General features: G+C 39.8%; 1 protein-coding gene across 1 annotated transcript; it reads right to left on the reverse strand.

Annotated features, from left to right (window-relative positions):
- Nucleotides 1-5,557: 5,557 nt before the first annotated feature.
- On the reverse strand, nt 5,558-14,497 carry LOC124146927. Its single transcript, XM_046517493.2, has one exon. The coding sequence runs from the start codon at nt 13,987-13,989 to the stop codon at nt 13,138-13,140; it is 852 nt and encodes a 283-aa protein (XP_046373449.2). The 5' UTR covers nt 13,990-14,497; the 3' UTR covers nt 5,558-13,137.
- Between the last annotated feature and the right edge of the window lie 11,281 nt (nt 14,498-25,778).

A 25,778-nucleotide genomic window follows, 5' to 3' on the forward strand; every position in this document is an offset into this window, starting at 1 on the left:
AATCAAGTATGGGACAGACAAACCAGTGTTTGATATCATGAGCAACGTCCCACCCCAGCGGGGTACAATGACAAGCAAGTCTCCCACCCTTACCACCCGATCCATTCAGATATCAAGAAAAGGTTACAGTCGGGACCTATTTTACCCCGAAATCCCACACAGTTCGACATTTCCAATTATTCGTGCCATGAGGAAAACGGATATAGCGACAAGTCGGTTATAACGAATTCACTTCTAGTCACCATTATGTGATAATTAACTAATTATTAATTAATTAACTAAGTCCCTTATAGTTCTGTATATCTGGATTAAACTGCTTCGTGAGAGGCTGTTTGAATGACAGCGTCTGATAACTGTATACGAGACGCTAATTTATTGACAACGTCTGATTTTTTAACCTTTGTTTGTACGTAGGCGAGGTGAATGACAGCGTCAGATTTAGTGACATTTGTTATATGTAGGCAAGGTGGTTGACAGCGCCCGATATAGTGACCTTTGTAGTATGTAGGCAAGGTGATTGACAGAGCCGGGTCTGGTAACCTGTGTTATAAGCAGGCGAGTTGATTGACAGCGTCACACTTAGTGACCTTTGTTGCATGTAGGCGATGGTGGTTTATTTCCAATGTCTTGTCTGTTATAACAAGGACTTTGTGTCATTAACATAGTTTATTAGATTCTATAACAATTCATATAGACACACCATGTAAAAGTAAAGACATTCACACATTGTTTGAAAACATGCCCGTTTAATAATAACATCAGCCATAACGTGACGGAAGAGCAGAGACTGGCGGTAGATACTGACCCCAACTGATTGATGTCTTAAGGGGACGCTTCGATCTCTAATGTAACACCCCAGTGAAGAAAGACCAATTCTGATTGGCTCCCTGGGTTTGACGTTTGGACCCCCAGGCACAGCCATGTCTTAACAGAGAACCAATAACCATTAAAAGTGCATGCCCTGCATACTTGCAGGGATGAGTGCTTTGTTTCTTTGTATGCCTTAAATACATATACAATGGTATTTGCATTCACGTAATATCATGTAATTTCATACAATGCTGTTTCCTGAAAAGTTGTTTTTAGGTTCTCACCTCGTCATGTCGACTGTGATATTGAGCTCATTTTTAAGATTCAGTGAAACCGAAGTACTATGAAATCATACATGTAGGATTCAGTGAACCCGACATACAGTGACAGCTAACATGTAATATTCAGTGAATCTTCATATGTAAGATTCAAGGAAAACGCATGTGTAAGATTCAGTGATACCTTGTAAGATTCAGTGAATGTCCATAGGTAAGATTCAGAGATACCTAACATTCAATGAATGTACTTAGGTAAGATTCGGTAAAACCTGAGATTTAGTAAATGTTCATATGTAAGATTCGGTGAAAATTAAGATTCGGCGAATGTCCATATGTAAGATTCAGTGAATGTCCATATGTAAGATTCAGTGAATGCCCATATGTAAGATTCAGTGAATATCCATATGTAAGATTCAGTGAATATCCATATGTAAGATTCAGTGAATATCCATATGTAAGACTATGTGAATGCACATATGTAAGATTCAGTGAATGTCCATATGTAAGATTCAGTGAATGCCCATATGTAAGGTTCAGTGAATGCCCATATGTAAGATTCAGTGAATGTCCATATGTAAGATTCAGTGAATATCCATATGTAAGATTCAGTGAATGTCCATATGTAAGATTCAGTGAATATCCATATGTAAGATTCAGTGAATATCCATATGTAAGATTCAGTGAATATCCATATGTAAGATTCAGTGAATGCCCATATGTAAGATTCAGTGAATATCAATATGTAAGATTCAGCGAATGTCCATATGTAAGATTCAGTGAATGCCCATATGTAAGATTCAGTGAATGCCCATATGTAAGATTCAGTGAATGCCCATATGTAAGATTCAGTGAATATCCATATGTAAGATTCAGTAAATGCCCACATGTAAGATTCAGAGAATGCCCATATGTAAGATTCAGTGGATGCCCATATGTAAGATTCAGTAAATGCCCATATGTAAGATTCAGAGAATGCTCATATGTAAGATTCAGTGAATGCCCATATGTAAGATTCAGTAAATGCCCACATGTAAGATTCAGTGAATATCCATTTGTAAGATTCAGTGAAACATCACGTGTAACATATGATTAAATTTCGTTGACTCGAACTCAGTTGTATTGATGTATCATAGTATGAGTTCGACACTGCGTCAACACATCGTTTGTGTCGAAATAGGCATAAATCGACACGGTCGTTGATACCTAAAACTAACTATACTCTGTTGTGAGGGTAAGAAACATGTCGCGTATATATATACTGTCCACTTGAAGTCATTTATAAAAGTCGTTACCACACATAACAAAGTGTGTTTACTAATCAAATGTATCTCTATGTTTTTGAAGGATGATTACCAAACGGGATATAATGTTTAGAGGCTAGCATAATACTGTTACTACTCTAAAAGCAATTGTACGAATGCTTCCGGCCATTGTTGATTTCGCACTCGACTCCAAAATTGTTTTCATATATAAGCCGCTAACATGCAGTCGACTCTGGTCATCCTGCAATATGCTCGACTTCGAATTAACCACATGGCCCAGGTTACACTGAACTCTTTTACAATGCACCAACAAACTCGACATTTCAACCCCGTCGATGTTGAAATCGTAAGTTCACTATATATGTGATATTTGTGCAATTAGAAATATAGATTCTGGATGTGTTTCGATAAAAAAACAGTAAACGACCTTGAAACTGAAAAGACTGTACCCTCGGTAGAACCGAAGTGCGAGGTTGAACGGTGAGCGTGGAGGTGTGAGTTGTCGTTGGTGACGTGGGTTAAATCGATTTCGAGATATCCGTCTGATAAGACGACAGTAGAATCTATGAACATACAGCATACTGTTTAGTCCGGATATAACGATCGATATAACTATGTAAAGCGACTTAACGAAGCCAGTTGTATTTGTAAGTAGTGGCAATTAAATACATTTGCATACGGATATCAAAGTTTGGCTGAAATGAATTAAAGTATGGTTTTACGCCGCTTTTAGCACTGTTCAAACAATATCACGGCGGGACACACGAACTGGCTTTCACACAGTGTACCAAAGTTGGGAATAGAACCGGGGTCTACGGAGTGACCTACGAGCACTTTAACCACAATGCCACCCTACCGTCCCATGGGTGAAACGAAGTGAACTAGGCTGGATGAGTTCGATTTATCCGGAGCTGATTTTCTGAATTTTCTCAAATGGCTCCACTATATATTAATTATGACGATTAATACGAAAATAACATCACAGTTTGAACATATCTCCCCTGTGGAAACATTGTGCGAAAACGCATAAATATATATAAACATATGAACAAGGTATGTTTTAATATAATCACATATATCGTGCTGATTGTTCAAAGTAGGTAACCCGACATCAATTTGAGCAACACATGTAAAACCGTTTCGTGTCTCAGTCTTTAGAGTATCACGTTAAGCGCTAACAGAATATCACCGTGAAAGACAAACAAACACATTCAGGCAGCAGTAATGAAAATGTGAACAAAGGTTAAATATCATGACAGTCACTTGTTATTGGATGTCACAGTTTAATCCATTGGAGAAATCACCTTTGATATTTGCGAGACAATGAAATTAAAAGATTTATGTCATTTCATTCACGGAAATCATGTGAAGAGATATCACGACAATTGAATTAGCACACGCAGTTCCACCCACAAGCTTATAGTGTTCTAAAGCATATCATATCGTATCCGCACTTGGGGCAGCGCGACCCAATATACCAGCCCAGAACGAGCCTTGAAATCAATCGGGAGAATCCGTATTTACCAAATAAGGGCATATTTGTTACGATCAAGCAAAACAGAATTCAATGAGAATGTTAAATGGGGCAATGTATGACAAACTGGCGATATCGATGTCCCTGAACAGCTTAAGGTTTCATATTTCTGTCAATGCCGTACAGTACATAGGCCCAAACCGTGACTTTTTATATTTGAAAACAATGACAGGTCGATGCTGGCTTTCTATGAAATTACACATGAAGACTTTTTAGTGCTATATATTCCCGTTAAAAAACATAGGAGGATGGGGCTGGGGCGTATTGGGGTGAGTATGGGGAGGTATTGGGGGTGAGGAATGACAATACCGGGGTTGGGGAGTTGGTGGGGAGGAGTGTGTGTATGTGTGTATTGGTGAGGGGGGGGGGGGGGGGGGGGGGTAGGGGGATGTCCTATGACTAAGCATAACACATACCGCGCATGCTGTGAAAGGCACACGATCAACAGAATGTCAAAATACACTGTGACACCTTGAAAACATTCCACATACCTCTGTCATAAACACACGTCATTACATCACACAGAGGTGTAATATACATCAAGTACAATATGCCTGAAGTGTTCCTATCCGGTGGACGAGGACGACAGATTTACAGTGTCCAGATAAAGTAGGTTGCAATTAGCAGACATTGTGCTATAACACACAACACATATGTCTACCTAGTATACACGCACACGTGCACGCGCGTGTTTGTGTCGTTTAGCAGTATTTCGTTCGGCTGTAGTTCAGCTCTGTGGCGGCAGTCTGTAAATAATCAAGTCTGGATCAGACAATCCAGTGACGTCATCAGCATCGATTTATGAAATTGGGATATGATGACATGCATCAATCAAGTCAGCGAGGCTGATCATCCGATCCCGTTAGTCGCCTCTTACGACAAGCATAGGTTACTGAAGAAAAAGTTCTGACCCGGATCTTCACGGGACATAGTCTGTATGAATAAATGTACTGTCCTGAACCCAGTATAATCAATACCTGAAAATAGCAATGTATACAGTCGGGATATAACGGAATCTGATAATAATAACAGCCAGTCATAACGAGTATACGTCTTCTTATTTTCTTTTAAACCTTTAAAGAATAATTAGTCTTAAGATTTTACCAAAGAAATATATTGTTCGCTAGACATGTTGGATGTCAGGGAAAACTGTGTGTTTTAAAACAGTTTCTCAACTGCCTCAAACAGCCCCGCTTCTCATAGCTTATAGTGAGTGAATGAGTATGGTTTTACGTCGCTTTTAGCAATATTCCAGCAATATCAGGACAGAGGACACCAGAAATTGGCTTCACACTTTGTACCCACGTGGGAAATAGAACCCGGGCCTTCGGCGTGACGAGCGAACGCTTTAACCACTAGGCTACCCGACCGCCCCTCTCATTGGCTATTAGGAAATACTGTATTTTGATGGTTTCTGAATCGAGTGCATGTAACGAATAGTTATAGGTACTACTAGTAGTAACAAAAGTTGAAGAGGGTTTGCCTTTCCGTCGTTAATGAATGAATGTGTCGGTTAGTTTATCAAGTCTTCACGGAAAAATAGGGCTTCAATGAAGAATATCCATGTGTGGATTCTACCCGGACTGAACAGTCGCACTGCTGCATGTCTACCCAAGTCTTTAACACTCCAAAAGGTCATCATAACCTAAACAAAAAAATACACTTACAATGAATGGTAACAATAAGCTCTATTCAATGTGACACGTACAGTTTGACGTTTGCTGATATACAAAGGGAGGTAAGTACCCTTAGCACTTCCGGTCGTCCATGTTGTATGGCGAAGATAGTATAAACGTTTATAACAATAGAATTGGCATGTAATAACATTACAAATATAAACAACTTGAATCATGTGTATAGGATGTTTGCAATGTGTAACAAGTAGAATAAAACAATTAAATAATCACAACAAATGCCATTGTTTTGTTTCCTCGTGTTGGCGCATCACAACACAAGTCGTAAGTCATGCCCTTAATGGACTTATTGACTTAAATGAACAATGTAATAAAAATACATATAATAAATGGAATTTCACAAATATCCTTTAGAGATGAGCATACTCATACAATCAACATAAAAACACTAGGTTTACAAGTTTGCCAGACTTCATTCGTTGACTTTGCATTTTTTGCTTTCTTTAATATGTCCTATTGCATAGCACTTGTTTAAAATGCTACATCAGCAGTAAATGAATCATGCATTAATATGGCGGTGAAATTTAACAGTTTCATGTGAAACTCGTACAAACAATTGTATTCAAGCAATCATTGTCCAAAATCCACCTGTATCATCGCAATCTAAAAACAATTACTTTCAATTTGGGATAAAACAGTTGGTTAATCCCCCTTGTATATGGCGGGGGCAGGCATGTTAAAGGTGTATTCAGGATATATGTACTATAAGCAAAGGCCAGGTGGCAGATTGATTGAAACCAATATGTATTGGATATATTCTTGATGTAGCGGCCATAAAACTTCCGAGTACCGTGATGGGATTCGAACCACGGACCTTCTGACCCGAGGTCGGACGCCTTGTCCACATGACCAAAGAGGTTAACCCCGTCAGCAAGCTCACAAGGTAAGGATGTCATCTGTGGGATGACTCTAAGCTCTGCTAGATACTCTCCCGTCAACAGAAGACACGTCCCGGGCCGCATAGTAGGGTACTTTGTCTTATCTTGTTCTTATTTAATATAAACGTGCTCAGCCCTACGTTGGGCGCAAATGTAGCGGCCATTAAATTTCCGAGTCCCGTGATGGGATTCGAACCGCGGACCTTCTGATCAGAGGTCGGACGCCTTCTCCACATGACCAAAGAGGTTAACCCCGTCAGCAAGCTCACAAGGTAAGGATGTCATCTGTGGGATGATTCCACGCCCTGCTACATTGACTTCAGTTATGGCCGCATTTGGACAGACGGTTCATAGGTAATTTATCAAGTTCAGTAACGGTAAACATCACGTTTGGAGCAAGGGTTCCCAAAGTTCCCAAAGCAACAATGGACATCACTGAAAGCTGAATTGGGAGACGGGTTTACCTTCCATAAAAAATGGACATCACTTTAAGCTAAGTTTGGAGAAAATTTCCCAAGGTCGCTCAACACATTTCAGCAACAATGGACATCACTTCAAGCTGAATTGGGAGAAGAGTTCACTTCTCATAAAAAATGTGGACATCACTTCAAGCTGAATTGGGAGAAGAGTTAACTTTTCATCAAAAGTGATCATCACTTCAAGCTGATTGGGAAAAGAGTTTATCTCTCAGCAAAAATGGACATCACTTTAAGCTGAATTGGGAGAAGGGTTCGCAAGGTCGCTCAACTCGTTTCATCAAAAGTGGACATCACTTCAAGCTGAATTGGGAGAAGAGTTTACCTCTCTACGAAAATAGACATCACTTTAAGCTCAGTTTGGAGAAGGGTTCGCAATGTCGCTCAACTCGTTTCCGCAACAATTGTAATTTCTTAAAACTGAATTCGGGGATGGGTTCTCTTTTCAACAAAACTGGACATCACTTCAAGCTGAATTGGGAGAACGGTTCACCTTTCAGCGGAAAATGGACATCACTTTAAGCTCAGTTTGGAGAAGGGTTCACTTTTCTGCAAAAAATGACATCACTTATGGCTAAGTTTGGATCAAGGGTTTCTTAGGTAATTTGTCACGTTCAGCAAAGGTGGACATTACTCAACTGCTAAGCTTCCAAAAGGGTCCCCAGGACATCCATCAAAGCCATACAACTTGAAAGATACGGTAAAATTAATAATGGCTTCGCCAGGTGTGTCAATAGCTTTTAGATCTCATCCTTTAAGCTAATATGTATACGATATCACCCACCCACAGACCACTGACGTCGGTGAGTGCGAAGATTGATTTTGCCCCATTTGTGTTTTTGATAGGCGGAGGACACATTAGAGAGATCTTAGTTAGCTAAAGTAACCTGCTCGTGGCACATGCCTGCTTGCACTGATATCTACCATGGCCCCAGGTGGATTTGTAGTCCTTGAACATGCTAATGTTTCGTCGTCAAAGCGTTGCCGATAAGATGTCGTAAATGTCACGAGAACGAATATTTTGCCAGAAATCTTTCACATCAAACGAATGGTGAAATTGAAACTAAACCATTCGTTGTATGTGAACATGGAACTGACAGTCAACGTTAGCAATGCGATAACCCGAAACTACAGACTTTTGGAATATCGTATGGGTGATTATAGTATTGATCCTGATCTTTAGAAGTAGTTCCTGGAAATATGCAGTTTGTTCGCCTAGGCTTCGAGGTCCGTGTATTATTTTCATTTGATCATGTCTCTGAGCGCGACATTCTCGTGAGATACTTTCTCTCAAGCTCTTAATGCCGCCAACATATTACTCCAAACAGCGAATATCGACCACGTTCTGTCCTGTTTAACAAGTGGGAACAGGTTCGACTGTCAACTGAAACGTATTACAAGGATCTAGGCTAGATTAGACTTGTGATTGTAGCTTGGTGACAGAAGACTCATAATGCAGTGACCGGAATAACGCGCAGTGGCAGGGTGTCGTCCTAACTTTCAGGTTCTGTCCCCTGACAATTATCATGTTTTGAAGAGGTCTGTAGGTCTAAATGGTCGACCTCCGCTATCGAACGACTTCAGCTTAACGACAAGGGGCAGAGATGAGGTAATGGAAACTATTTTATATAAAAGAAAACCCAGTCATGTGAGGGAGGCACGATATGTCTGGGGTTCTTGCTGTTACTCCACGCAAATCGATTCTGTCATTTTACTTGTTATTGAGACTTCAGAACCAAACAACCCTTAATGGCGGGTAAGCATATCAGTGAATTATCCCAGATAATTTGTGAGTTGTTTAGCCAAAAGAGGGTCAGTCGCTATTGAGATGCCGCAATCCTCAACAATCGCTTGATTGTATCAGCAAAAGCTTGTAATTCCTCTCGCTTTATGCATATCACATGCCCGAGCTTCTTAGTAGCAGACGACAATTGTCGGCTGCTTCGGCGGCAGTGAGCAGACGATAGAATTGTCCAATCGATCGTTTAAACAATACACTGTCTCGTGAGCGCTCCTTGTTTTCATGTAGAAACTGCGAAATACGCCAGTGGAGTAGATGCTTCCATTGCCGAGAATACAATGACACGCGTTCTGGTCATGCAGACACAAACACAATCGTAACTCTACACCCGGTGATATGTACTGGAGCGTCAAGGAACACCGCCATCTGCACAGGCAAATGATTATGATACATTCAAGGAGCGTGTGGTGTATACGTCCGTTTACGAGCCATTTGTACCTATCTCTTCACATGTAAGACAACATTCTCCCATAGGTCCTTCTCATCAATCGGATTTTACTGTATCTCTAATGTTTGTCCGATGACATTAACAGCGGGCGTTCTTGTCCTTTATTGCAAACGAGCATTTTCTGAGTATATGTTGTTCCTGGACTAACTAAAGGGTCGCGGCAACGCAACACAGCAGTTGTCCTGGAGACAATGGGTCGTGGAGACAAGTATTCATCTCTCTATGACGGTTCAGAAGGCCACAGCATGGCGAGTGAAAGAGCGACAGATGGTTATGTCAGCCAATCAGTCGAGGATTTATTGAGATATACATCTCCTGGTGTCTTTACATCTCAGACATTACCATTGCATTAGATTGGTCTTCAGAAGATAGTACGATGTCAATAATACGATGGCATGACAGATTAACTATAGTAATATGAAAATATAGGGTGTCCTCAACTTCTTTTGAGTAGTATAGAAAATAGAAAAACTCACATTTTCTCAAATAGTATAACATAAATTCCAGAACATTCATTAACAAACCATAATTTGTTGGCTAAATCATTGTAGTCTGCCCAAGTATTTATTCGCAATTTATTTTCAATTCGTAATTTCGAAACGCTTACGTATAAGTACACGTCAATAATCCTATAAAAGAAAGTTCTAACCGAGAAATGAGTTTGATAAATCTGTATATTTACCAGCTGAATTTGGCTCTTTTAGCTTTATATTCATGTACTTGCATTGTCACAGCATATGAATCCCGCAAGGCCCGGGGCAGTGATGCTCGGTGGTATTGAAAGGAGTATTAGAAAGTCCAGACAGAACGTGATGAGAAACGATAACGAGGGACCACCACTAACCGAAAACCTAGTTACCGGGAAATAGTATCACTGATCACGACCAGAACGGAAAACAGACTGAAATATGTCTGTTTCTGAAATAAGACGCAACATGAGAGTACATTACTTAACACAATCTCCAGCCAAAGTTGTGTGTCTTATTTAATTGCGAGTGCGTAAGTTGGGTTTCAACACCCCTTTGAACAATATTTCAGTTCTATTACCATGTGCCAGCTTCATGTAGTAGGAAAGCCCAAAGTGATTCCAACGTTTATCAGAAGCACGGTATGGTGCTGGACAAACCAGGAATCATAAATAAACGGATTTTGGCTTCGGATCCTGGCGATCCACCGCGAATTGTGCTCTTGAATTGACAGATCGGCCTTCTCATACCTCACTTTGGACCACTGTTACTGACTGTTCACTAGCTGTTCACTAAATTGAAAAATAAACTTTTCCTATGTGGTCCAAATTCAAATTAAGGTACGCGAACAACACTCAAATAGAACAAAATACACATATTTAACAATTCAATACTGTCATTTGTTGTTGTATGAAATAACTATGAATATACACGGCCTGTATTGAAAATATAAAATAATTGTATAAATTATGGTATTATGCCAATAAATACGATTGCAAAAGAAATATAATAACAGTCGAAAGGGTGTGATGACCGCAAATAACACTTTAACATGTTCATGTAGTGTTAACAGTAAGATAAATAAATTCCAAAGTTGTTTTTTTCACGCAAGGGTTACTAAACTGCCGGGCTAAAGAAAGTAAACACTTGAAAATTGAATTGACCAAATTATCACAAACGTTATCGAACGTTACTAGGCTGAAAACATTCGCCGAAACACCGCAAACTTAAGATCCAAAACACAACTATGATATTCGTGTCAAATACATCACCATCGAATAACAATTTCTCTTTTGTTTCATATTTCATTTTCAGCCACCATCAAACATGGGTGTATACTTTCTTTGCCCGGCAGTTCGTGTCGATTGTTCAACATCATCGCCCTACCTTCAGTGTGACTCACTATCATATCGGCGTTACACATCTTGAAATGATACCGCTACCTCTACCTATCTCATATGTCATGTTAGGTTCCCGCACCTTGCTCAGCGAGATAACATTGTGAGGGCAGGTACTTGCAGATGACATATCAACCCTTAAGTTGAATTATTAGTTAACCTGATATTGCAATCCCGTATTAAAATGTGGCTGTGGTGGGTCTGACAAGATATGTCACACAACGCGCCAAACATCATGTCACACAACGCGTCAAACATGTCACACAACGTGTCACACATGTCACACATCGTGTCTAACAACATGTTTCACAACGCGTCAAACATGTTACACAACGTGTCAAACATCATGTCACACAAAACGTTAACCATGTCATACAACGTGTCAAACATGTCATACATCATGTCTAACAACATGTTACACAACGCGTCAAACATGTGACATAACGCGTCAAACATCATGCCACACAACGCGTCAAACCTGCATACAACGTGTCAAACATATCACACATCGTGTCTAACAACATGTTACACGTTATAGCAAGGATCATGTGATACATCATGTAACATGCCACACATTATACTTCATGTGACACTGACAGGTCAAACATCTGTCAAACAACATGTCACACAAAATGTCACACAACATGCCAAACATCATGTTACAAGTGACAGCAATGACCATATGACATTGACATCATGTCAAACATGTCACGCAAGATGTCACGCATCCAGTCACACCTGTCCAGCTTATGAAGTACATGTGAACGTGATTCAGATTAGGCGGTAAACATAACCATCCTCTCGTCACATCAAACCCATTTCTATTCAAAATAAATGTAATATTGTAATATATATTCTTAGAATGGAAATGAAAGTGAATATCTCCAGATAACAGAAACAAACGATCTGAAACGGCAAAACCCTGAAATATTTCAGGAGATCATTTCTGAGATGGAATGTTGTTTGCCATACATGGCGATGTCACTCCGGACAAGAGATCGCCCCATGAATTGGTATTGATCACAACAGAAAACAACCCGTTCTGTCAAATCGTACGGTTCATCATCTGTCAAATAGATTGCCGAGCAGACTAAACCAATTAACACTATATTCCATCAAGCTGACATGGAAGTCAAAAATAATGTTCATATGGAAAGTGTTAACTCTGTCGTTGGCTGTAAACTCATTACGTTAGTATATATATTTGATGAAGTGCTAAATGAGCTATCACCTCCTTTACTGACCGCATAGGACACAAATCACATGCAATATTAATCAGTTTCGTTCTATTTGCAGCAGCTCAAATACAAACATTTAAAAAATAGTATAAAAAAGATTAACCATTTGTTATAATAATTTCATAATATAAACATATTTCATAATATAAACACATTCATAAATACATATATATAAAGGAATGCTTGTGTTTGTTCCAACTGAACACCTATTCAGGAAAACAATTAAAATATGACCAATACCAAACTTCAACGACTTGAACAGGGGTTATTCTAGCAAAGGGTTTGAAGTCATGACAATATAGAGAGTACCAGTTGAAACAGATTCATGCCATGGCCTAACTGTGTTCTTCTACAGGAACTGTGCTTGTGGATGCTTTCTACGTCAAAGAAAATGTTTCTTACAGATCCTCGACATGTTGATATTTCTCCCTTTGAAAATAGGTACAACAAAACACAGGTAGTTACTCCAAATCCACATTAGCTCTGGTCCAACAGAACATGAAACAAATATAGAATGTCATTGTCCTTCTCTAAACTCCACAACACAGCAAAGAATCCGTACGGAAAAGTGATACTCAACAAGATTACTCAACACCCACGACACTCGCCTTCCTTGACATATATCATCTGGTTTGGCTTGATAATTCTGGTAACAACTCCACTAGTTTAAAGTTAGGTATTCACATTTCTGATTAACAGCTATTTTAATGATCCAATCAGCTGAGTTGATAATCGATACCTAACCTTGGTAAAGTTGGAGGCCAGGCCATCGGAATTTGACATTGATGGTGCCATTATTGGAAATACAGGACATTCAGCGTTCATAGTCATAACTGTACACGTTAATAATTGAATCACTCACTAACTTCCTTTTGCGGTGTTTTATCCATATCCTGTAGCCATTGTCTAATTCTTCCATCTCTAAACGATTTGGGTCCACGTTTATAGCAAACAATATGCTGTCTATAAGCCTCGTCGTACACCTCCTCGAATGATTTATCATTGGGAAGTTCATCATCGTCAAGGCTATACGTCTCGGTGGACTCGGATGGAAGGAGACACAGCTTAGCTTCTGTGATGTCTCCTCGTTCTAAGGATTCCTTCTGAGCAGCCTTGAGATTGGCACAGGATTGAGAGGCCCGGGTCACCACGGAGTCACCACTAGTTCGATCCTCAGGGTAGGACATTAAACGCCGGAGTTGAGCAGCCTTCTCGCCGGTAGGCTCGGCGAACCTGTCCGACATAGACGTGCTGTCTGACGAGGAATCGTTGGATATTAATCCTATGCTCCTTGCTGTGCATTCACTATTAAGAGATATAGCGCTACCCACCCGGCTTGAGCTGGAGAGTACTCGCAGTGAGTTGGATTGGTCAAAAGCTTCCAGCCATTCCATGTCCTTTTTATTCGGATCCCTGTCCAGGTCCACGGACCTACGGGTCATTCGGGGGGAACAGAACACACCCAGTTTAGAATCGGACCCTCCATCGGAGTTATTTTCACCGAAACGATCAAGTGCCAAGTTTGGCATTGAAGCAGCCGGTAGCCCCATGTCTGTCTGGTAACGGGATACAACACATACATCCGGGTCCCCACGATCTTTATCCTCTAACACAATTTTGGGTATGTTAGTCATTTCGCTGGTTTTCGGCGCAGACGACGGTCGTCGTTTGTTACTCTCGTCCGTCTTCCTTGGGTCTGCCGCCATACTCGGCTAGCTCCGGCATACAGTTACACCATGCCAACCTCGTGTGTCGCACCATCGATTGCCGACCGACCGCCCGTCCGCCGCTCGCTAGTCGTCTTTTTCCACTTGATCTGAAGGCTCTCACCTTCTGCAAGAGTCGTCTCGCACTGTCTCTTCACGCCCGCTGTCCATGGACCATTCAGAGGTAGCAGAAGATTATTCCCTGGGCGAGGTCTCATCAAACACCGTGAATTGTGGAATCATATTAACCGTGATGAATAACAACAGGACAAGATGACCTAAACAGCTTAAGCAGAGCTTTTCATTCAGCTGGAAGAGATCTCGTGAGCGGCACGGGTCCTGTAATACACCGGCGTGTAGTAACGTTGTCACCCGCCTGCGACATATCACACGGTGGTAACAATACAATCGTCATTGGTTGAATCCTTCTAATCAATCACACCTCTATCGCAATTCAGCTAGTACAGGCACAGTCCGACCAGGACATGATGGCGGGGCATGCTGGGTCGGAATCAATACCATTACTGCCTTCCGCTGTCGGCGAGACACGTCGACAGTCAGCGCGCAGTTTGTCAGTTAAACTGCTATTGTACAGCCGATAGCGATAAAATGATGTATGGCGTTCTTCGAACAGCAATTTGTCCAATCAAAATGTGCAGTTGAGATTATGACTACCTGTTGTTATGATCAATACATCCGGATTAACTCGTTATATAAAAACAACAATAGATTGTTTTGACATCAGTGGTAATTAATGAGATCAGCTGGGGTTTATATCATAATAAACAGTGATCGATCGCCCATTGTCGAGGGTACGCTGTGTATACATCATTGTCGACTTAAATGCATTTTATCTTGAATGTCATCCGGGGTGTGTTTTGCTTATAGTGTGGTGTTAAGAATGCTGTTGACAGGGTAACACAGTATTAGCTTTGCCTCGTATTAAGTTTGCCCGTGAAAAGCTCAGTTAGTGAAGCATTAGTTCAAAAATAATGTTAAATGCGAAGTTATAGGTACATTTACATATTCAATTTCAGAAAGAAATGGACTCTCGAATCACGCCTTTAGGAAATAAGCTTTTTATTTATTTGATTAATGACTCAGAACGTGACATTTAAAGAAGGTAATTATATACTAGTATATGAGCTATCTAATTTTGCGTTTTGCCGTATTGATGGAATAACATCTTACGTGTACCTTAAGTTACGTCATGGTGACAGCAATCTCACACGTCTCGTGACAGCAATCTCATACGTCATTGTCACAGCAATCTCACACGTCATGATTACAGCAATCTCATATGTCATGGTGACAGCAATCTCACACGTCTCGTGACAGAAATCCCATACGTCATTCTGACAGCAATGTCACATGTCATAATGACAGCAATCACAGACGTCATGGTGACAGCAATCTCACACGTAATGATTACAGCAAACTCACACGTCATGATAACAGGAATGTTACACGTCACAATGACAGCAATCTCAGACGTCATGGTGACAGCAATCTCACTCGTCATGATCACAACAATCTCACTCGTCATGATGACAGCAATCTCACACGTCATGGTGACAGCAATCTCACACGTCATGATGACAGCAATCTCACACGTCTCGTGGCAGCAATCGCATACGTCATGGTGACAGCAATCTCACACGTCTCGTGACAGCAATCTCACACCGCACGGTGACAGTAATCTCACTCATCATGATGACAGCAATCTCACACGTCATGACGACAGCAATCTCACTCTACGGTAGGTGGGTACGACATCTAGGGACATTGTTCACAAAATATAAGATTGCGATAACACCCATGTACAGGCAGAAAAGGATCCTTATCGGGGAAAGATACGAATCGACGATGCTGACACGGCTAAGGGAGACAACTTTTCACAACGAATTACAAACAGGTTAATTAACCAGATTAATTTGAGCATATCTTAATAGTTTAACGGCTATTTGTATTCAATTACATACTTTCTGTTATCGTTTTACGAGAGACGTTTTGTTGACATAGTTATTTTTTCTTTGTATATGTCTTTTTTTCTCCTTTTCACCTAGTTATTGCACTTTTATAGTTTGAAAAGTTTTTTTTTATGTAACTCCGCACTCAGCCTTCCAGCTATACGACGGTGGTCTGTCAATAAACGAGTCTGGACAAGAAAATCCGTCAGAGGGTGGGGGAACTTATTTTATTGTTGTTTGCATAATCGGTGATTGATATAATTCTAAACTTCAGGTAGGTAGGTATTGTCCCACTGAGCGGTGGAGTGTATAGACATATCTTGTGCATGACACATCCAACTGTGACTTGTCCGTCACAAAATTCTATTCAAATTAATATGAATCATACTATCTTCTTCGCAACCTTTCATCAAAATATAATACCTTGTAAAAGTCGGTTACAATTCGAAGCCCCATAAAGGTGACAATTGAAGCGTATAAAATTATATGCCTTTACATCGGGGCTGTCAGTATTTGAACTGTCAATGCATGCTCTAGCAATGACAGTAGGTTTCTATTTATACTCAAGGACACAAGTAACTGTGATGTGCTTTTATAAAATTAAGGGGAACTTTGGAAGCGTGTTACTCAAAACACCGTTCGTTTTTAAGCTTTAATATTATACTGGTGTTTACATGGGCTGAATATCGACCCGTTTGAGTGAGTGGGTGAGTTTGGTTTTACACCGCTTTTAGCAATATTCCAGCAATATTCCAGCAATATCACGGCGGGGGACACCAGAAATGGGCTTCACACATTGTACCCATGTAGGGAATCGAACCCGGGTCTTCGGTGTGACGAGCGACACTTTAACCACTAGGCTACCCGACCACCCATTTGACCTTCTAAATTTAAAACAATGTTCATAAATCCCAATTATTAGTTATCCCTTCCATGACCAGAGCTCGTTTAGTCTTTGAGTATACTTGAATTGTAGACACTGACTGGCGAGACAGTGCGAGGCTACTTGCATGTGGTATCGCCAGATGTTCTCGAGGCTGTTACAGAGAATGTCAAAGTACGGACCCTGTCTGGTCTCACGGTGCATCAACTGCACACAAATCCAAGCAAGGAATAATAATTGCCTACAGAGCTAATTTTGCGATCCAAATTCTGTATAATTGCCAGATAACTTCAGTAGGATATCCCCCCCCCCCCCCCCCCCCCCCCATAGGAGTTTCGTAAAAAAAATTCGTAATGATATAAGCAGCGGTCCAACATGTCGTTTTTAAAACTGGTTCCCAGCTCAGTGTGCGCTGCGACTGAGGTATGTAGAGACGGAGCCAAGTAACGCGTGAGCTTGCTGTCACCATGCGTTGTGAGGTTGCTGGCATCAAGACGTGTGAGGTTGGTGTTGTCATGACGTGTGAGATTGTTGTCATCATGACGTGTGAGATTGTTGTCGTCATAACGTGTGACATTGCTTCAGTGTTGCGCTTTTCCTTGAAAACGGTCAGCACAGGTGCTAATTCATTGAAACATTTGTTTTTTCCACTTTCCGATGCTTTTTCCAGAAGGTGTATTTGATACATTTATGGGGCATGTGATATGTGGTGCTTGTTGTTTTGACATCATATGTTGACTGGTCAGTTCCTTTAAAAGCTTTTATCCCGCTATCCGGACTCACATTCAACAATACCCAAGACACGTGTAGTATTATTAATATCTATGTATGAGAAAGCATAGTATGGAATATATTTTAAATGTAAGGGCGAACATAATATGCAATTAGACCCGTGACATGTTAAGATATATTAGGGAGCAATTAAGTTCTAATATTTCCTGTTTCCATCTGTATACACATGCATTTACCATAAAACTAACAGAGTGCTTTAAAGATTATTTTTGTTTGGATCAATATTAATGTTAATCAAATGTTAGAAGATTAAGAGGATATGCAGTGTTAATTTGTTTATGGAACCATAATCTGACAGTCAGGTACAACAAGGAAAGTGAATACTGCCTGTTATGAAATACCTAATTTTACAGACATCCATCAAGTGTTTATTAAAGGTTCCTTTAACGACGCCCTAATCCACGCTTGGTTCTCGCCATGCAATTAATTTTGATAAACGATCTATTAAATTCATTCAATTTTTTACGCTTCTGCTATTTGTTTGAACAATCCGAATTGAATAACGTGACAAAGATATATTCCCAACGTCATCTATTTGCAATTTTTTGAATAATATTCAATAATATCTAATGCATAAAAATACTACTACATGTAAGTATGTTTTTGTTAATAATTGGTATCCATATATGTCAATGCCAAACATATTTCCAACTGCTCCACATATTAAATTCACACAAAACAACAGACAACGTAAACACAAAAGCAATGAAAAAATAAATGTAATGAATTGGCGCTTGTGAAATAGTGCGCCGCCGCAGGCAAATTAAGTAATTAATTATTGAATTGTTTAAACATCACTCTTACAATGCAATCCCACAGCTTGTTGTGTCGACGCTAAGATTGAAGAGCGTACACAAGCTGGCACACCGCTGCGCCGTGATGACTTGGCATTTTTAATTACCATCCCTGATCGAACAGTCAAGTTGAAATTTAATTAGATAATGCTTCGGTATGTTTCTAGTCAATATTCGCCCATTCAATTTTCCACCAATCGGAACGCTAGTTGTCCGTCATTGCGAACATGAACTTCCGGTAACCACGTGACCCTACAAACAAGGTTTTTTTCTTATTCCTATGTAATATCTGTAAATATATAAAAACTCAACTCTCAGGTAGTATAGATAAATATAAATATTGATATAAAAATAAACTTGAAGTAAATCAACCCTGTTATGTCTGCCTGTCTGGTCTGAAGAGGCTCGATGGAGCTGACAGCCCTCGCCTATAATTAATTTACTCCAAGACAGACATACATTTTATTCGTATATTTTTGCCTTGAGGCCAGTTGTACAAAGACAGTGTTACAAAAAAATATGCACAGAAATGCATGTAAAGATCATTAAAATGCAATTCTATACAGTTGTAGACAATTTTCGTTTATCTTTTGACACTTTGTTTAAACAAATAGCGTGTGGTAAAAATGTGTTTGTATTTATTTCTTTTTAAAGATGTACACATTTTTGTTGGCTAGAGTTACTGGTATAGATAGAACATACAAAGAGCATATAAATAAAATATGAAATTCATCTTCGTGCAAGTTCAAACAATATTGGTACACAGCTATACCAATAGCATTAACGTTTGATCTTAAAAGCAGTTAAATATATAAATTAAAGATACCACATCTGAACTTTGTTAAGGATCTTCGTAGTTGCGACGATGATAAAGCGTGTAGATAGAACTCCGAAGAATGTTAGATTTAAATGTAGAGTATGTGTATTACACGTTAGAGTTTGCCATGACAGATGACCATTCTTGAAAGTAAATGTACATGTCTTTATAACGATGTTCAAAAAGAGAGAAAAATAGTTCCAGGTTTTCAACACCTTGAGAAGTCCAAGCGAAGGAAAATCCGTATCTGAATAATAAGTCTCGAACTCACGAAGTCAAGTCTACATCTCCATTCTCGTCTCAACGCTTTAACATGTTGTAGCAGTAGTTCGAATAACGTGATTCTGAGCCCACTTGCACAAAATGATCTTAGCCCTAAGACTATCGTAAGTCTATCTTAATGTATAGGAGTTAAGATCATCTTAGCGCTAAGGTCGCTTTGTGCAACCGGGCCCAGGTTGCTTTTTTAATCTTCTCCAATTTGAAATAACTCATGTTTTGTAATTAATTGAAACGGAGATCTGCCAGCTTCAGAGGGAATGGCCTTGTTTGGTGGACGGTAGCCACCTTTAGAACACATTTAGTTTTGATTGTACTTTTCTTTGTTGTGTCTGTAAATGATTCCACATAGCTCTGCGCCATAAAGCAAAATTGGTTGAATTTTACCATCAAATATCCTTAATAGTATATCAGGAGGTATCGTTTTATATCTGCAAATAAATATCTTGATAGGGTATAGAACCTTTCTGCTTGTCTACAAAGTACATCGCATGCTCTGGAGAATATATTTCTGCATGCGATTGATGGATTTAATGTTAAGTTTACACGATATACGGCTTTTCCATTTGACGAGAGGCCAGTCACATGACCGAGAAACTGACATTAATGAACAAATTTTGACGTTCATACGTTTTCCTTTTGTATTCTTTGAAATGACGAAAACACTGACGGACTACAACATTCCTGGGGGCCCCCCTAGTACGAGACAGCCTCCGTGGTCTGGTGGATAGAGCGTCTGACCGAAGAGCGGAAGGTCGTGGGTTCGATCCCCGGCCGCGTCATACCAAAAGACGTTAAAAGATGGTACTTCTTGTTACTCTACCTGGTGCTCGGCAGTAAAGGGCTAAAACAAGGACCGGTCAGCTCGGAGTCAGTATACTATGTCTGAGTGTGGTATTCATGTTTAACTGCGGTATGGTATCTCAGTGAGCTAGCATTATAAACTCGGCATTAGTCCGGACAGGTACAAGCAGACACACACACACACACACACACACACACACACACACACACACACACACACACACACACACACACACACACACACACACGTGCATGCATTTCGTTACTTAAGTGCAATATTCTTGTACGCGACGTTAAACCCCATTTTATTTCACATCTTGCCCGTGTACGAATAAGTACAGAAGTGTTGTTTCTGATAATTTTGAATATACAACCGAATAGTGTGACTTCATGTTCGTGCACGAATATCCTCGCTACGAGCCATCCCAGTGAACAAAACGTAGAAATGCACACCCGACTCGACCCGTGCCTAGACTGAGAGTGACAGTCTACAGCCCTCTGTGGATTTAACGTAATATCTCTTAGATAGGTCTTTGTTATCACCTTTCAATGATCGGCCAATTCATCAATGACGACTCACACATGTAATCGCCACAGATTTATGAACGACTTCGGAAATCTCTCCCGTCACGTTGATCGTGTCGGCCATCTTGACGTCTCGCTCTTAATGTAAATGTATTGCCACGTACCGTCACTATGGCAATGTGTGCTAAAAAGTAAAGTCGTGGAAGTCGTGAAAGTCAACACATAAGTAAATAATTTGACAGCACTATTTATACAATCATCATTATAAAGACGGAAAAATAGTCTTTTTCGGTTATTAGATAATATCGATACGCGATTGTTATTTGCTTTAAGATTTCATTGGATTTTTGAGTTTCAACCTAACACCAGTCCAATCGTAAAGCTTCACTCCAGAGTTGTCCTGTCGCCGAAGTCCCCTCTTCAATGGTTTTACAAAGGAAAGCTTTTGTTTGTGTCTTTGTTTGTTGTTAAGACCACACTCGGCAATATTCCAGCTATGTGACGGCGGTCTTAAAATAAGTCAGGGCAAGACAAACCGGTGGTTGATATTGTGATGACACATACTGAACCAAGTCACCAAGCCTGATCTTCGATGTCATTCAACCGATTGATGAAATTATCTATCGATTTTGATCTGTTGGTTTAATGGCGAACATACGTGTTACCTAACGATCGTGATAAAATATATATGTATTATTCAAACACACGTTTGACAACGTATTTTTATTTTTAAACACCTCGACAAAATCTGTATATATGTCGTTTAGTTTGACAAATTGTTGATGAAGTTTAAGATTTCTATTTCGTGATGTGTTACGTCACGATGTCGAAACACTCACATCCTGGTGGTTAAACATAAAGACAGTGTAGCATGTACACTTTTGGGGGTGTTAAATCAACGATTTAATACCTCAAAAGACTTAACACTATCATAACTGCAAACAGGGAGCATAATTAACATTGTGACGAAATAACGTAACTTTCCCATATTTGCATAAAACTCGTTGTTCATTTTTGGTCGTGCCAAATGTAATGTAATGTAATGTAATGTAATGTAATGTAATGTAATGTAATGTAATGTAATTTAATGTAATTTAATGAAATTTAGTGTAATGTACTGTTGATAATCTGTGAACGCCATGTCAACATTTTCTAACATCAAACAATTTCAAACCCAAGTGGGAGTTCAGCCAGTGCTTTAAAATAAATAATTCATTCAGACATGACATTGTTACTTTAATAAAAGGTAATACCGGGTATTTATTTTGCAATTTGATACCTCTGCCTGATTGATTTATGTCTCCATTTCGTCCTGACATTAACATGCAACGTGAAACACTGGTGTCGAACCAATATCCTGCTCCCTGAAGACATAGGTAAACATGTGCGAAGCTTGGTCGTTCGGTACGATGACACGATAACCCACATACACAAGTGATAACGTTACAGCCTGCATCACGGGGAATATAGAAATGTCGAAAATGAAAAAAGTGTTGCAATAACCGTGTAGTGGCAGCATGTACTTGACGCCATGGCTATAACAGCAACGTTATCAATCGTATCTCCTCAAATCTGCTCGGGCGACAGGTGGCGGGTTTACGTACTTCGGTAGCACTCCATGGCTGTACATTCATCTCCCGCCTTCGATTTCGTGTAAAATAGGATACAATGGATTTGGCCTGCTGGTTGACATTTGGTCTTTGTAATGACGTTACACAATGACGTCAAATGACGTTACACACTGACGTCAAATGACGTCAACGTAGAACCTTAATGAATGATGACACTGCGAAACATTTGTTGAGGGTTGATGTTTTATCTGTCTTACCACTTTCATATCTTGGATTAAAACTGAAAGAAAGGAAAATTGGTTGGTTAACGTTGATTGCGGTGAACTTCAACGTGCTCGGTTGTTGAGTGGGTGGGTGGAAATGTTTTAAAGCCGCTTCGAACAATATTTTAGTTATAATATTCTATTCTAGTCAGCTAGATGTAAAAGAAAAACCCAACATAAGACAGGTTTTAGACATTTACCACACAGTGCTGACAAATCTAGAAACGTTATTTTAATTAGGGTGAACACACAATCATAGGGTTCTGACACTCCCAAGGGACGCAACTCTGCAGAGCGAAGGTGGTGACTGACGTCACCATCATCTTAGAGTTTGTCTCGTGACATGTTGGTCCCAAGGTGACCAATACGTCTTTGGTGCCTTAATTCGCTGTGCAGAGTTGCGTCCCTTGGGCGTGCCAGAATCCGCTGATCATGTGGTCGGATCATGAATACGACCTGAAAATGAGACAGGTTTGTCATCACAATGCCCATCTTAGCAGATTTCACTGAAATGGAAAACTTTCCTGGCACATTTTATTTACACGCCCGGACGTTTATTTGAGTTCTTGTTCAAAGCAGCGTAAAACCCAAGAATCTCACTTACAATTGTAATAATTTCATAGAAAAGTGTTCTAAAAACGTTTTACCTGAACTGATAATAGATCAATCACACGATCATGAGTAGAAGTGATTTGTCCTTTATAAAAATTAAAGTCTTCACTAATCGCACTTCCTGTTGCCGCTAATAAATATTTTATATGGTGATAAAGTGTCACCACAAATATGATGTCAAAGTCAGTATAATTTATCAAAGCCAGAAACTAAACGTGACAAATACCTGTCCACTGTAAAGAAAGTGTCATTACCTTTTTGTCAATACCCGCTATCCGAACTGTAATTGCCCTCAGCAATACGGCAACGTGTAGTCATTATTCAAACTCAGACTTGAACCTTTTTTCCATTAAATTTCACCAAATATCGAGGAAGTTGTATGAACACCTGCACCAAACATTTGTCCTACGGCTCAGGTTGACTCTTATTTGATGGGAAATATTTTAACGGTTCTTAGCCCAGGTGTCCGTTCGATCATGGCTCTGAGAAATCAAGCACTCTTACAGATCATCTCTCCTTGCGTAAGGATAGAGCTGCCCAAATGATCTTGATATCAATGCAGCATTTTTCTCTGCTGTCAATTCAGATTTTATTATTTAATTACACGCGACAGAAGGTAAAGAGAATCAGAAAAATGGTGTGTTGATGTGTTGCGAATGTTTATGTAGGCATTAGGCCGCAGTGATGTACTTGTTTCTGCCTCTTTGCCTCGTGCTTCAGAAAACAGACAACCAACCTCAGGTGCACGTACCGTGTATAGAGAAATGTCAGTCTTTAAATAACACCCACGTGTTAGGTCGTTTTACTTGCGTGCTCAAAAAATAAATTCTTTCATTTATTTCAGAATATTTTGTCTTTGAAGTTTCAAAAATTCGTCTTAGTCCTAGGCATCGTTCGCACCTTTTTAATGTAAGCAGTTCTGTCACAGGATCTTGTATGTGGAAATTATTCCGATCGATGAGTTTGCGTATCTATGGCAACAGTTTACGTCTATGTACCTTTAATACCCAAAAGTGTTTTCTAGTTTGAGTTGGAGGATATGCAGACCTCGCCACGCAAGAAAATGTGGACACAGCTTCGTCAACACCGAGCATCTGGTCAGGGTAACCTACGATTTTGGCGTTCAAGATATTGATGACACTATGTTGGCTTTGCGGAAGTAAGGTGTGAGTGAGTTAAAATTTTAGAGTGCGCCGGCAATATTGGGGGAAATATTGGACTGATGGATGGATATATGGTGGATTGATTGATGGATGATATGTGGTGGACGACTAATGGATGATATATGGTGGATGACTAATGGATGATATATGGTGGATTGATTGATGGATGATTTATGGTGGATTGGCTGATGGATGATATATGGTGGATTGATTGATGGATGATATATGGTGGATTGACTGATGGATGATATATGGTGGATTGTTTGATGGATGATATATGGTGGATTGTTTGATGGATGATATATGGTGGATTGACTGATGGATGATATATGGTGGACTGATTGGTTGATGATATATGGTGGATTGACTAATGGATGATGTATGGAAGATTGATTGATGGATGATGGTGACAGGATTGATTGATGGATGATAGATGGTGACTGAAATGATTGATGATGATAGATGGTGAATGGACTGATTGATGGATGGTTACTGGATTGATTGATGGATGATAGAAGGTGACTGGATTGATCAATGGATGATAGATGGTGACAATATTGATCAATGGATTATAGATGGTGACAGGATTGATCGATGAATGATAGATGGTGACAGGATTGATCGATGGATGAAAGATGGTGACTTGATTGATTGATGGATGATAGATGGTGACAGGATTGATCGATGGATTATAGATGGTGACAGGATTGATCAATAGATTACAGACGGTGACAGGATTGATTGATGGATGAAAGATGGTGACAATATTGATTGATGGATGATAGATGGTGACAGAATTGATTGATGGAATATAAATAGTGACAGGATTGATCAATGGATGATAGATGGTGACAGGATTGATCAATGGATGATAGATGGTGACAGGATTGATCGATGAATGATAGATGGTGACAGGATTGATCGATGGATGATAGATGGTGACAGGATTGATTGATGGATGATAGAAGGTGACAATATTGATCAATGGATTATAGATGGTGACAGGATTGATCGATGAATGATAGATGGTGACAGGATTGATCGATGGATGAAAGATGGTGACTTGATTGATTGATGGATGATAGATGGTGACTGGATTGATTGATGGATGATAGGTGGTGACAGGATTGATCGATGGATTATAGATGGTGACAGGATTGATCAATAGATTACAGACGGTGACAGGATTGATTGATGGATGAAAGATGGTGACAATATTGATTGATGGATGATAGATGGTGACAGAATTGATTGATGGAATATAAATAGTGACAGGATTGATTAATGGATGATGGATGGTAACAGGATTGATCGAT

The sequence above is a fragment of the Haliotis rufescens genome, unplaced genomic scaffold, assembly GCF_023055435.1.
Source record: "Haliotis rufescens isolate VD_foot unplaced genomic scaffold, xgHalRufe1.0.p SCAF_6, whole genome shotgun sequence".
NCBI lineage: Eukaryota > Metazoa > Mollusca > Gastropoda > Lepetellida > Haliotidae > Haliotis > Haliotis rufescens.